This window comes from Ascaphus truei, chromosome 3 (assembly GCF_040206685.1).
Source record: "Ascaphus truei isolate aAscTru1 chromosome 3, aAscTru1.hap1, whole genome shotgun sequence".
In the NCBI taxonomy this organism is placed as follows: Eukaryota; Metazoa; Chordata; class Amphibia; order Anura; family Ascaphidae; genus Ascaphus; species Ascaphus truei.
This window is the reverse complement of record NC_134485.1, coordinates 20,097,025-20,112,551: the sequence shown is the minus strand read 5'-3', so window position 1 is coordinate 20,112,551 and position 15,527 is coordinate 20,097,025. Positions and strand designations below refer to the sequence as shown.

At 44.2% G+C, this 15,527-nt stretch overlaps 1 protein-coding gene across 4 annotated transcripts in view; it reads right to left on the bottom strand.

The window, feature by feature from the left end:
* The window catches only part of DSCAM (DS cell adhesion molecule), a 587,331-nt gene that overhangs the window by 240,692 nt on the left and 331,112 nt on the right, over positions 1-15,527 (bottom strand). For all 4 annotated transcript variants that reach the window (XM_075593710.1, XM_075593712.1, XM_075593711.1 and 1 more), the window contains exons 9-10: positions 14,228-14,506; positions 3,081-3,200 (exon numbers count right to left, since the gene is read on the bottom strand). In XM_075593710.1, coding sequence (XP_075449825.1) covers positions 3,081-3,200; positions 14,228-14,506 — 399 coding nt within the window. The remainder of the gene's footprint in view (positions 1-3,080; positions 3,201-14,227; positions 14,507-15,527) is intronic.

Here is a 15,527-nt window from a genome sequence, read left to right as displayed (position 1 = left end):
TTCTCTCGCTGCAAAAGCCTGCCTGCTTTCTGATCTTACATCTCAGCAGCACCTCCAAATGTAACCGGTGTTACCCCCACCCGACAGGAGATCTCACTGTTACACAGTGTTGTGGTGCTCACCTGCAGGTTTACAGAAGGCCCTGAGCTTCCGCCGATATTAGTTGGGGAATCAACAGGCGAGGCTTTTGGTGATCCGCAGCTCTCTTCTCCTTTGGTACAGCGCCTCCATTCCAACAGGGTCTATTGCAGATAGGTGCAGTCCCCTGTAGAAAACACTTTCGCCCTCCCCGACAGACTGCAGCCTCAGGTAGGAGTATAAAACAGGTAATTGGTTCTTTATTCTTCACACAGCAGTACACAGCATACATCACAGCACACTCTTCTCTCTTTGGTCCCTGGACTCACCCCCCAGGGCTTGAGGCCCCAAAGGTCTATCCCAAGCTCCCACACTCCCTGGTGGAGCATGGGGTAGCTGCTTCCACGCCCCTGCGGGAGGGAAGGCCTGGAACCAGGTCCCTGGTCCAGGATAAAGTACACTCCTCTCCCCCAGATGGGAGAGGAGAGAACACACCTCTCTCGCTGATGAGTGAGAGAAACACTAAATTTGGCTGCAGCTCCTTTTTGTTACCAGGGGAGGGTCCCAGGTCTGAGCCCCAATTGTGGCAGTACCTAGGCCTTGGGCCCAAACCCCTGTCACTCAAGGGAGATGTTTACTGCAGCAAGGGCATCAATTTAACCCTAACACTGCCTGCACTGGTATCAGGCTTACGTGTTAGGCAGGGAAATTAGTAGCCCAGGTGGTTCCTGGCAACATACGGATTTAGAATGCTTCAACCGGAATGATAAATCTGACCTGCCTAATCCCTGGTGCTCTCACAAGGGTTAAACATTTGTAACATTGCTATGCCTACTGTATACTGTATCTCCTATCACTTTATTTAAACAACGGCAAACATTAATGTATCTAGCCATAAAAGCAACGCTGTAGAAATGGAAGCACTTCTCGATTTTAGCCAGCTTGGTTGTAAATAGCTTAATTGTGCAGCTACTGCAATGAATAAGCCATCATTTTAAACTTTCCTATGTTCTTTAAGGCAAATGTATCTGCAATCGCGCATTACCAAACATGTACTCAGACAAGCCAACTTTTACATATGGTTCATATCCAACCCGGATAACTAGGTTGGAAGATCACAGTTTATACAAACGCAGTGCGTGTTAAGTTTCTCAGTTTGAGCAGCAAGATTGTTAATGAGCGCGTGCATACAGCGATGAAACTTTTTACTCGATCCCCCGAGGGAACAGATAAATTAGAACTCTAACTGCAGCAAACATTGTGCTCACAGCTTGGTGTCAAGTATGCAGGTGCCACAAACTAAGGCTGAGTCCATGGTGACTCAGCCCGTGCGGAGGCGCGCTGAGGCTGAGGGAAAGCGGGTGCTTTCCCTGGACTTGGTCAGCGAGCCATCCGGGGGCGTGTCGGGGAGCGGGCCAGTGACGTCACGGAGCTGGTTCGCCCTCATTGGGCGAACCGCTCCCGTGACCGGCCCTGCGCTCCCGTGAGCGCTTGAAATGAAATTTTTGTTAAGATTCCGCATGCTTACGGAAGCGTGCGCGAGCCCCTGCTAAAGCCGCTCTCATTGCGGCAGCAGGGGCTCAGTGCCGAGTGTGAGCGCGCCTCAGCACGGGTCAGCGCCTAAGCGCTGACCATGCCCGAGGCCTAAGCCCTTACTTTAAAGCAGCAAAACAAGTGAGTTTTTTTCCCGTTTTTTTTTTAAGCGTGGGAAGCAGCGAGTCTCCGGAGCTGAACCGCATTTATTTCAGCTTCGGGAACACCCTGGCTCCTGAGATTATTACTGGTGAAGTTACGGGTATTACTTCCTGGTTATTAAAATTTATTTAAAAGGCCGCCATTTTGGTTCCACTAGGTGAGATTTGAACCCTGTAAGTAGCTCCGGAACAGGGGAGTTTTCGGAGTTGAAGATGGTGGCGTTTGATTCAGGGGGACCACTGGTTACCACCCGGTGTCAATTTAAAAAATGGGGGCTAAAAAAAACAAAGCAAGGAGGAGGAACAGCTCATTGAATATGCCTTTTCCGTCGCAGGCGGTGTTCAGTTATTATGCTCTTATAAACTGGAATATTTGTGATATTATGGCACCAAGTATAAAAAGGTGAAATGTGGACATGCAGCTCAATGAGTGCCCGTGTACAGACGTGGCAAGACCTTTTTGTCCCCAGCATCGCGGGGGCGGTGCTAGGTACAGCGTCTGTCACAATCGTGCTGCGGGGGATCGTTGCTTGCAGACCAGACGGCAAACCTCAAGGTTTGCTGCATCTGTATAGGGGTTACTGAGACGAGATAATTTAATGCAACTCCTTATAAAGGGACAGTCAGATTACCTTAAAAGTTTCTGTTATGAAACTAGAGGAACCCATGTTAATAATGATAATTAATTGAAGTGCAGTAATATTAAATGGACTATCCTATGAAGCCTAAGTATTGGGCGTTGGAACTACAAGGGGGATCTGAAGGTTTATTTCTGCACTGGGATTGTTTGAATCACGCTGTGTACGCCAAATGTGCAATCCAAAAGAATGAATATTATAGTTCACAAATGAATTGGTTTAGAAATCCTTTCATACGATTCCCAGAAGGTTCCGAGATCTGTTTTCATTAAATTAGCAGCAGCGCAAAAAACTGGCAAACGCCACGAACGTTGCTTCAGGAACACGTGCGCTCCTGCGGCTTTATGGGTAAATGCCATATCATGAACGCCCTTAATTCATCCGCTTTGCGAATGTGCACAAGTTTCCTTACACATCTCTGCATTTCCAAAGCACACAGATATATTTACAGTTGCTAACCAGGAAATACCAAAAAGTCATTATTGTTCAAACCAAGATACAGTATTATTTGAAATAACACAATGGCGTTTTTTCATTTACCTCACATCGCTTTCTATGAAACGGGTCATGTTTGACATTGAAAAAAAGGTTGTTGATGGTAAATTTAATGTAGAAAACTGGCACATCACCTTCATACAAAGGATGAGATACTGCAGACAAAAACAATTACCTTTTGAGTACTTCCATATGATAGTGGGCACAGGATAACCCTCCGCAGAGCAGTTCAATATTACAGCTTTTCCGTATATTCCATCTTGATCAGTGGGTTGCACTACAAATCTAGGAGGAACTTAGAGAGTTGAAACAGATCAGTATATTGTTCTATATTTAATGGGCAAAATATAGTCATGTTACAGTACATCCTCTTACTCCAGGACTGGCCAGCTCCAGCCCTAAAGGGCCACCAGCAGGTCAGGTTCTAAGGATATCCCAGTCTTTGACTGAGCCGCTGATTTAGCTAACTGTGCTGAAGCAGATATATCTTTAAAACCTGACCTGTTGGTGGCCCTTGAGCCCTGGAGTTGGCCATACCTGTCTCCTCTCTTAAACCAGTCTCTGCCTCCCCCGTTTTTACTCTGTCCACTGGCTTCCCCTTACATTTCCTATTACAGCCCTGCATGTTAGAATATTCTCCTTGACTCCGTAACCCTTTCCGTTGCCCAATGCATTGCAGGCCGGCCTAGCAGTAACAGGACTGACGTCTCTACATTTCCATGCACCACCTTCAAAGTGCCAAGTTCCCACGTTTTGCCTAAAGGACCCCCCCATGGGAAGATAACTATTAAACGCTCTTAGAGGATCGGAAACTAAACACCTTGCATTTCCAGAACTATATTCACAAGCAGCGTCATTATGGTAATACTACAATGGCAAAACCTGGTATTTCATTTCAGTTTCTAACTATGCTGTAGTTTTATTGGTAGTTATTGGAACTTTATTGATCCTAACTATTGATACATTTGGGGTACCTCTGCTACGGAATCAAGTAAATCAGGGTTCTTTGCGGTAGAAAAGTAAAATTACTTAAATCTACCAATAAAATCATCAGCTTTTTGATGAAGCTTTTTTTTCGTTTTCAGGTCCTTCTTGTACTTTAGCATTTCCCAAGAACTATAAATTATCTGACTAATTGTATTCTATCACATCATGCACCTCACTAATAAAATGGAAAAATAATAATAAATATTTCTTGCAGTTTTGTTTGAAACGCCCATACATAATTCTAACTATTATAGAATCGGTGTGATCCGATTCTGTATAAATCTCAACGTCTCATTAACATTTGGGGCACCTGAGAATCTTCGTATTATTCTGTGTGATAGGACGGCTTCTTAGGTTAAACAGATACAATAACATTCATACAGCTCAACCCCTTTATAACGCTGTGCTTGGGGTCAAAAGAATCACATCGCGCTATAAGCGGATCGCGTTAGAAATAATGTACAATTGTATGCATTGTACAAGTATTTAAGATACCAATAATCGTGTTGTAAAGTTTTCATAAATACGAAAATTGGGAGCCACGCTGGCATCGCGTTATAAGCGGATTCGCGTTGTAGCGGATCGCGTTATAACGGGGTTGAGCTGAACTTCATTCCGAAAAGCTGCATTGACCCGGCTTGTAGTAAGGTGATGGCATCATTCCGCAGACCAGGGCCCGGTGGAAAATCGGAAGAGCAGGCAAGTTGGCCTCAAATCGGAACTTGTAATGTGTCATATTTATTGACATCATTACATTAAATAAGTATACAGCAATCACACAGTATGTGAACATGTGCTTTATTTATGCCATACGCAGCATCATTATTCCTCTCCTCTTGGGAGAAATTATTTAACTCCCACATAAGTCAGTGTATAAGTATATCTGAAGAAGGTTTGTATGTGCAGCCTTCTAAATAATTTATAAGGAATGCAGACATTAGAAACATTATCAACATTGACTATTACAGCTTTGCAATTACTTTTCATGCCCATTTGTAGAAAACAAGGTGTTTAGCCATTGGGTATTGAGAATTATTTGTAGGATTTGCAAAGGAATGTCATTAGGCTGCAGGGTTTTAAAAGGTCATTTTAAGAAACACTGAGAAAGTATAAAAGAATTGATGTAATGTTACATTTGTGGCTACATATATTTTGCGATTAGACTTACTCCATCTTAGGCCGCGTTTATAGTGACGGCGACGCGACCGATGACATCAACCGTCGCCACTGAACTGAACATCAGTTTTAAGTGACGTCGCTGGTGACAAGGCCAGTGATGTCATGAAGGGGGCGGGCAGCGCTCTGTGATTGGTTTAGAGAGTCACATGTGGAAAAAATCAAATTTCCCTGGCTTCCAAATTTTTGGTTGCGACATCGCGCTTACCATAAGCGCATGCGACGGATACAATGGATTTGTTTTGGAGCATGGCACTATAAGCGAAGCCTTAGCAAGCTCAAAATCCAGTCCCACAGTACTGTATACAGTATTTATATATTTCATTGTGTCAACTGGAGCGCTACTGGGAAACTAACCTTAAATATACTACAGTAAATAAAATAAACCCAATGCACATCCAATGTGACAAATGGTTTAGTTCATTTGTAAATCTTTTTTCTTCTCATTTAGTGCAATATTTTGGCCACAACGTTTCAAGGCTGCAACCAGATCCAGTTAGACCCGTCCAGCAGGTACCTACACTACCAATGTTACACTGCGTCCATTGTATTTCCACCACGGGGTGGAGCAGGGGGGGGCTCAACTCCAGACCCCAAGCTTCCCTCTCTCCCCAAACAGGACAGGTTTTCAGGATATCCCAGCTTTAGCACAGGTGAAAAACCTGACCTGTTTGGGGAGGGAGGGGGACTTGAGGACTGGAGTCGAGCACCCCTCCTATAGAGAAAAGAGAAAAAAGAGCAATGATATAGTCAACAGCATGGGATCCGTGACATGTGTGCGGTACCGAAGGGGTTAAACCGAAGAAACTCTATATTTGCTGTGTGTGAGCTACAGAGCAGTTAAAAAATCAGAAGTGCCCCAAGCAATAATTAAAAAAAAATATTAATAAGTGCAAGCAAAAAATTAAATATATATACACACACACACACACACACACACAATGTTTATTGCTGCAGCAATGGTCATCGCCACCTGTCTCCTGGGGGAAGAAATCTCTCAATGACAATACAATGGCCTGTGCTAAGAAGGACACAGTATAGAATAGAATTGGCAGTGTACTGTATGTACCTGCTGAAATGGACCTAAAAATGAAATGGCCCGTACTTATAAGAAGAAAAAAAAAACAGAAAAATGAATCAAATAATTTGCCATATATGATGTGTACATATTTAGCTGAAACAAATATTAGCTGAAGATATGTACACACACTATGGCAATATGCCCTATCTAAACCCTCAAATATACACTCCCCCGTGATCAAACTCAACTAATGATGTTGATATAGGGTTAACACTAGGGTGATTAAACCCTTTTTTGAAATTGACAAATAGTGTACTTTATATGTATTTTTGTTAAATTATTTCAGATGTGAGAGTCAATCTTGCTTCACCCCACAATAATGAGCAAATGGGGAAAGGGAGAAAATAAGCACAAATACTGTATATAGAAATAAAAGGCACACACACCTTCTCTAAACGGATCTTAAAATATTTTACATATCACTGTTCATTTAATTTGGTCCTGTGTGGAGCCAAAGAGAGGTGCTGTAGATAATAATGCAAACAGCGTATTGGGGGTCAGTATATTAAAAAATATATCATATGATGTTTTCATTAGAATTTAAGAGCCCACTGGAAACTTGTGGACCACCCAATTTAAAAACAATACTTGAACATAAAATAATATTAAAGACCATAACAAATACACAAAGTAATAAAAAATCAGTATAAACTACAGTGAAATAGATAATAACTATAATAAAACTAAATATAATTAATTACAAACAATAACATTTGTGCGAACATAGGTGAGCTGACCAGGTAATGGGGGTAGTGACGAGACTCGCTGATTAAATCCGAAGCGCGACCTCCGACATCCGATGCAACACCAACTCGAACTTCCTGGTTCAGCATCACCAACTAATGAAAGTGCGCGCCACACAACCTCACGCGTTTCGCACTCGCACGCTTCGCCAGGGGATTTTATGTTCAAGTATTGTTTTAAAATGTTGTAACTTGGATAATATACAAAGCCAGTGATATTCAAGTGGGAAGATCGTACTGTACGCACCAATTTGTTTTTGTAATTACAAAATGCATTATTGTTAGTTAATCTGTGATTAGGCTAAAAATAGACAGGGTTAGGGAATTTCCAGAAGTAGCAGATCTTCTATCATAGATCTTGTGAGTGGTATAATTGAGATTTTATACGCAAGTGCTATAAGAAAACGACATGAAATTCTCACGACCAAATACTTGACATCTGATAAAAAAATATGCCGGTTATGTACCTATATAATGAAAATCCTTGTGTAAAATGCCGTACTTTTGTACCGACGCTATTTAACCTTATGTATGAAATGCTGCATTTCACACCGACGTGCTGCACTTTTGGTGCTATGCAAGATAAAAAGAAAACACACACACACATCTAGGCTTCGTGTTGTTCATTAGTACAACACAGTATGCTTTTATCTCTGTAACTTTGAAGATCATAGTCACCCTCTAAGGTCATGTTGTGACTTATCTGTGGTAGCTGATGGAATGATCTTCATACAGTAATACGTTAAAATGCAGGGGTGCTCAACTCCAGTGCTCAAGCCCCTCCAACAGGTCAGGTTTTCAGGATATCCTTGCTTCAGCACAGGTGGCTCAATTAGTCCCTGCTTCAGCACAGGTGGCTCAATCAGTCCCTGCTTCAACACAGGTGGCTCAATCAGTCCCTTCTTCATCACAAGTGGCTCAATCATAGGCTCAATCTTTGAATGAGCCTCTGATTGAGCCACCTGTGCTGAAGCAGGGATTGACCTGTTGGGGAGGGGGGGGGGAGCGTTAGGACTGGAGTCGAGCACCCCCTGCGTTAATGCATGAGGGGCATACTATGTTCTTGTCTCCTGCACACACAGCCCGGGTGATTCTGCCGCTGGAGAAAAAAAAAAACACGCCTGCTAAGGTTGGTCGTCTCTAAGCAACCATGCTCATTTCCATGCTGGCTATCACCCCTTTGGGCTTTGCAATGACCTTTTTATACCCTCAGGAAGAAAACCGGGCCAAGATATATTACTTAAGGTAAACGTAATTGTTCTGCTGCCACAACAACAAAAAGACTCCTAATAATATTTCGTTATTTTAGTCACTATTCCGGCCATAACAGGGACTTCTTTATTCTAAAATGAATCAGCTTTCTGTGAACAAACACTGCAGGTGTTGGGCAGTGTGGACAGTGCAGAGAATCTCTGCAGAGTTTCCCCTGCATGCAGCATATTCTGAAACGGCCATCTTTAATAGCTGCAGTACGGATAATAAGAAAAAGCAAAATAAACAAAAAGGCCCTTGTCTGCAGGATTTAGCATGAAGCATACAGATCATGTGCTTTCCAACACCCAGCAGGCATTGTAAGCAACTGCAATGTGTTAGATTCTTTATGCATTTTACAGCTAAATCCAAACTGAATGAAAGAATACATTATTTTATGTTTACTAATGCATTTGTCATAACAAACATAACAAATTACTGATACTGTATTTCTGTAGATTCTGCTTTTTTTCTTTTACTTTGCTATATTTGAACTATAAACTTTCAATATTAAAAATGCCTTAGGACAGCGGTTATCAACATTGTGTATTACATACAGTATGAGCATGCTATAACTTCCCCATCATTTCCAACTACATGGTGCAATAACAACATTGTGTATTACATACAGTATGAGCATGCTATAACTTCCCCATCATTTCCAACTACATGGTGCACTAAAAACATTGACAGCTAGTTGAATTTCCTTTTTTGAAGAACTGTTGTTCTAAATAAGGGGTGCTCAACTCCATCCCTCAAGAACCTCCAACAGGTCAGTCTTAAAGCTATCCCAGCTTCAGCATGGAAGATTGAGCCACTGATTGAGCCCCCTGTGCTGAAGCAGGGATATTATGAATACGTGACCTGTTGGAGGGTTGGGGGGTGTCTTGAGGACTGGAGTTGAGCACCCCTGTTCTAAATCAATGTGAGGCTTAGAAGCAGTATGACATTATAAAGGATACTTTGTTTGATCTTGTTAACCACAAGTGGCCCTATTGTTACTATTGGTGGGGATCTTCCATGTTTGAACATTTCTTGATCAAAACAATGGGAGCCCTTTTATTCTTATGATTGCTGTACAGTTCTACAGCAGGACACTGTACGGTTCTACAGCAGGACACTGTACGGTTCTACAGCAGGACACTGTACGGTTCTACAGCAGGACACTGTACGGTTCTACAGCAGGACACTGTACGGTTCTACAGCAGACACTGTACGGTTCTACAGCAGGATACTGTACGGTTCTACAGCAGGACACTGTACGGTTCTACAGCAGGACACTGTACGGTTCTACAGCAGGACACTGTACGGTTCTACAGCAGGACACTGTACGGTTCTACAGCAGGACACTGTACGGTTCTACAGCAGGACACTGTACGGTTCAACAGCAGGACACTGTACGGTTCTACAGCAGGACACTGTACGGCTCTACAGCAGGACACTGTACGGTTCTACAGCAGGACACTGTACGGTTCTACAGCAGACACTGTACGGTTCTACAGCAGGACACTGTACGGTTCTACAGCAGGACACTGTACGGTTCTACAGCAGGACACTGTACGGTTCTACAGCAGGACACTGTACGGTTCTACAGCAGGACACTGTACGGTTCTACAGCAGGACACTGTACGGTTCTAAAGCAGGACACTGTACAGTTCTACAGCAGGACACTGTACGGTTCTACAGCAGGACACTGTACGGTTCTACAGCAGGACACTGTACAGTTCTACAGCAGGACACTGTACTGTTCTACAGCAGGACACTGTACGGTTCTACAGCAGGACACTGTACGGTTCTACAGCAGGACACTGTACAGTTCTACAGCAGGACACTGTACAGTTCTACAGCAGACACGGTACGGTTCTACAGCAGGACACAGTACGGTTCTACAGCAGGACACGGTACGGTTCTACAGCAGGACACTGTACGGTTCTACAGCAGGACACAGTTATACAGCAGGACACTGTACGGTTCTACAGCAGACACTGTACGGTTCTACAGCAGGACACTGTACGGTTCTACAGCAGGACACAGTACGGTTCTACAGCAGGACACTGTACGGTTCTACAGCAGGACACTGTACGGTTCTACAGCAGGACACTGTACGGTTCTACAGCAGGACACTGTACGGTTCTACAGCAGGACACGGTACGGTTCTACAGCAGGACACGGTACGGTTCTACAGCAGGACACTGTACGGTTCTACAGCATGACACTGTACGGTTCTACAGCAGGACACTGTACAGTTCTACAGCAGGACACTGTACAGTTCTACAGCAGGACACTGCACGGTTCTACAGCAGGACACTGTACAGTTCTACAGCAGGACACAGTTATACAGCAGGACACTGTACGGTTCTACAGCAGGACACTGTACAGTTCTACAGCAGGACACAGTTATACAGCAGGACACTGTACGGTTCTACAGCAGGACACTGTACGGTTCTACAGCAGGACACAGTTATACAGCAGGACACTGTACGGTTCTACAGCAGGATACAGTTCTACAGCAGGACACTGTACAGTTCTATAGCAGGACACAGTTATACAGCAGGACACTGTACGGTTCTACAGCAGGACACTGTACAGTTCTACAGCAGACACTGTACAGTTCTACAGCAGGACACTGTACGGTTCTACAGCAGACACTGTACGGTTCTACAGCAGGACACTGTACGGTTCTACAGCAGGACACTGTACGGTTCTACAGCAGGACACTGTACGGTTCTACAGCAGGACACTGTACGGTTCTACAGCAGGACACTGTACGGTTCTACAGCAGGACACTGTACGGTTCTACAGCAGGACACTGTACGGTTCTACAGCAGGACACTGTACGGTTCTACAGCAGGACACTGTACGGTTCTACAGCAGGACACTGTACGGTTCTACAGCAGGACACTGTACGGTTCTACAGCAGGACACTGTACGGTTCTACAGCAGGACACTGTACGGTTCTACAGCAGGACACTGTACGGTTCTACAGCAGGACACTGTACGGTTCTACAGCAGGACACTGTACGGTTCTACAGCAGACACTGTACGGTTCTACAGCAGGACACTGTACGGTTCTACAGCAGGACACTGTACGGTTCTACAGCAGGACACTGTACGGTTCTACAGCAGGACACTGTACGGTTCTACAGCAGGACACTGTACGGTTCTACAGCAGGACACTGTACAGTTCTACAGCAGGACACTGTACGGTTCTACAGCAGGACACTGTACAGTTCTACAGCAGGACACTGTACTGTTCTACAGCAGGACACTGTACGGTTCTACAGCAGGACACAGTTATACAGCAGGACACTGTACGGTTCTACAGCAGACACTGTACGGTTCTACAGCAGGACACTGTACGGTTCTACAGCAGGACACTGTACGGTTCTACAGCAGGACACTGTACGGTTCTACAGCAGGACACTGTACGGTTCTACAGCAGGACACTGTACGGTTCTACAGCAGGACACGGTACGGTTCTACAGCAGGACACGGTACGGTTCTACAGCAGGACACTGTACGGTTCTACAGCATGACACTGTACGGTTCTACAGCAGGACACTGTACAGTTCTACAGCAGGACACTGCACGGTTCTACAGCAGGACACTGTACAGTTCTACAGCAGGACACAGTTATACAGCAGGACACTGTACGGTTCTACAGCAGGACACTGTACAGTTCTACAGCAGGACACAATTATACAGCAGGACACTGTACGGTTCTACAGCAGGACACTGTACGGTTCTACAGCAGGACACAGTTATACAGCGGGACACTGTACGGTTCTACAGCAGGATACAGTTCTACAGCAGGACACTGTACAGTTCTATAGCAGGACACAGTTATACAGCAGGACACTGTACGGTTCTACAGCAGGACAATGTACAGTTCTACAGCAGACACTGTACAGTTCTACAGCAGACACTGTACAGTTCTACAGCAGGACACTGTACAGTTCTACAGCAGGACACTGTACAGTTCTACAGCAGACACTGCACGGTTCTACAGCAGGACACTGTACGGTTCTACAGCAGGACACTGTACGGTTCTACAGCAGGACACTGTACGGTTCTACAGCAGGACACTGTACGGTTCTACAGCAGGACACTGTACGGTTCTACAGCAGGACACTGTACGGTTCTACAGCAGGACACTGTACGGTTCTACAGCAGGACACTGTACGGTTCTACAGCAGGACACTGTACGGTTCTACAGCAGGACACTGTACGGTTCTACAGCAGGACACTGTACGGTTCTACAGCAGGACACTGTACGGTTCTACAGCAGGACACTGTACGGTTCTACAGCAGGACACTGTACGGTTCTACAGCAGGACACTGTACGGTTCTACAGCAGGACACAGTACGGTTCTACAGCAGGACACTGTACGGTTCTACAGCAGGACACTGTACGGTTCTACAGCAGGACACTGTACGGTTCTACAGCAGGACACAGTACGGTTCTACAGCAGGACACAGTACGGTTCTACAGCAGGACACTGTACGGTTCTACAGCAGGACACTGTACGGTTCTACAGCAGGACACTGTACGGTTCTACAGCAGGACACTGTACGGTTCTACAGCAGGACACTGTACGGTTCTACAGCAGGACACTGTACGGTTCTACAGCAGGACACTGTACGGTTCTACAGCAGGACACTGTACGGTTCTACAGCAGGACACTGTACGGTTCTACAGCAGGACACTGTAGGGTTCTACAGCAGACACTGTACAGTTCTACAGCAGGACACTGTACAGTTCTACAGCAGGACACTGTACAGTTCTACAGCAGACACTGTACGTTCTACAGCAGACACTGTACGGTTCTACAGCAGACACTGCACGGTTCTACAGCAGGACACTGTACAGTTCTACAGCAGGACACTGTACGGTTCTACAGCAGACACTGTACAGTTCTACAGCAGGACACTGTACAGTTCTACAGCAGGACACTGTACAGTTCTACAGCAGGACACTGTACAGTTCTACAGCAGGACACTGTACGGTTCTACAGCAGGACACTGCACGGTTCTACAGCAGGACACTGTACGGTTCTACAGAAGGACACTGTACGGTTCTACAGCAGGACACTGCACGGTCCTACAGCAGGACACTGTACAGTTCTACAGCAGGACACTGTACAGTTCTACAGCAGGACACTGTACGTTCTACAGCAGACACTGTACAGTTCTACAGCAGACACTGCACGGTTCTACAGCAGGACACTGTACAGTTCTACAGCAGGACACTGTACGGTTCTACAGCAGGACACTGTACATTGATGTCAAAATTCCCAACTCTCCAGTTATTAAAATTCAGCATATATCAATATATGGTATCCTTTGTCTCTCTGGCAGTGCACTGAACAGCATTAATAAACATAATGATTATTATTTGTTATACAGTATTTAGTTTCATTGACATTAACTCTTGATGCCAAGCACTTGGACATGGTTTCATACTAGGATACCCCACAAGGGGGTTCTAAAGTGTCAGTTATGTAATACCAGTACGCCACCTTCCTGTGAGGGTACTCCCAATAGGATATTATCCTATCTGTTGCATGGCTAAGGAGAGGTCATCACTGGAATCAATGAGAGTTTAGCTGAGCCCCTGTAACCATAGGGTTCAGTGAACCAACAATGTAGCATTCAAAAGCATGTCTACCGCCCTCAAAAACATAATCTATTCCAGCATGGGTCACTATAGGGGTTACAAAACGTATGCTTCTACTTTGTAACTAGTGCTTAGCACTAACTAATTAGCAGCTAGTGTAATAATAGTAGTAGCAGCAAAAAATATTTGTCCATATGTACAGGCAAAGTGGTGCAATTCTGATGCAAAAACTGCACCAGCTGTAGCCAACGGGAAAAAACATCGACATTAATAGGATTTTTTTCTAATGCCTGTTTTGTGCCCCAAAATCACACCCTTTTTGCCCTGATACCTACTGTTACCCCATTCTTTTGGCATCACATCACTTTCTCGTAGAAGTAATTGTTACAAATATAGTTTAGAGAAAAATGTTTTGGGGAAAAAAAATGCTGACGAAAAATGAATGCCCTTTAATTACACGTGCTTACCTCTCACAATTAATTGGCTTTGGTGTTCCACCGCTGCTGCATCGTTCCGAGCAACGCAGGTATAATTACCATTGTGCATCAGTGAAAGGTTAGAAATCCTTAGAGAGCTGGTAAAGTCAATGTTGTCAATGGTAACACCAAGACTCGATGGAATTGGCCTTCCATCCTTCTGCCAGGTAATTGTAATGGGCAGATCCCCTGAAACCACCACGCAGGAAATAAACACTCGCTGTCCAATGGAGAATCTTTGCGATTCAAAAGGCTGGATAAATGGTGGCACTGGAAGAGACAAAGATCAGATTGTTTTAAAGAGGCAATCCAAGCGGCATGTAAAAATAAAATAACCTACGCTGCTGATTGATTCGTTCTCCGGTAATCGATCAGCAAAGATCTTACTTCCTCGGGGCTCACTAAATGGCCGCCTTCCGGTTTCAAATCAATCCTAGCGTCAGTGTAACTCAGCAGCTACAATGTATTCTTATATTACTAAGGTAACATTATCGATTGTTACAGTTTGCTGCTCAATCTGCTGGGAATATCGGCAACACATGATCACTAACAGGAAAGTGTGGCAAAGATCTTGCACTGCTCGGGAGGTGGGCTAAAACCTGATACAGAAATCAAAGAATGCTCGGTATATTAAAACTCATTAAAAACAGCAGAAGAATTGAATGAAATTTTCTTTAGTTAAGTTTTATATAATATTACAGAACTGATTTATTTAAGAGCACACACGTAGGATATTGCTTGGGTTGCCCCTTTAAATGATGCATGGTACTTGCTGAGCTGCTGAAAACAGTGAGAACCAAGTATCAAGATCTTGAGAATTGTGTCTATAATTGCATCTCTGCCTGTACAAACTGGTTAGTAAAGTGTCTTCAATTTGTTGCAGATCTTTAGGCAAAGAATTAAAACCCCAGAAAAGCAATCCCTTCTTAACTAAACTAGTCTTATTGACACCTCGCTGGCATAAGTCTTGAAAATAGCTGCAATACTTATTTTACAAACCTTTTCCGTGCTAGTAATTCCGTTTCATATTCTTGTATAACTTTCAGGTATAGTGCTTCATTTATATTGCATAAAGTAGTAACACCCCCTACCCACACCGTGGTTAATAATGAATGGTCTACCAAGAAACCCTATAATCCTTGTGTATGGACCACATAGAACTATGCCCTCAGTGTTTCCAGCACTGTACCCAATGTGGGAGCGGCACAGTGAATTGATTTCCGCTGCAGAGTGAATTGGTTTCCGCTGCACAAAGAGACGTACTGTAAACTGGAAAATAAGAACTCAAATG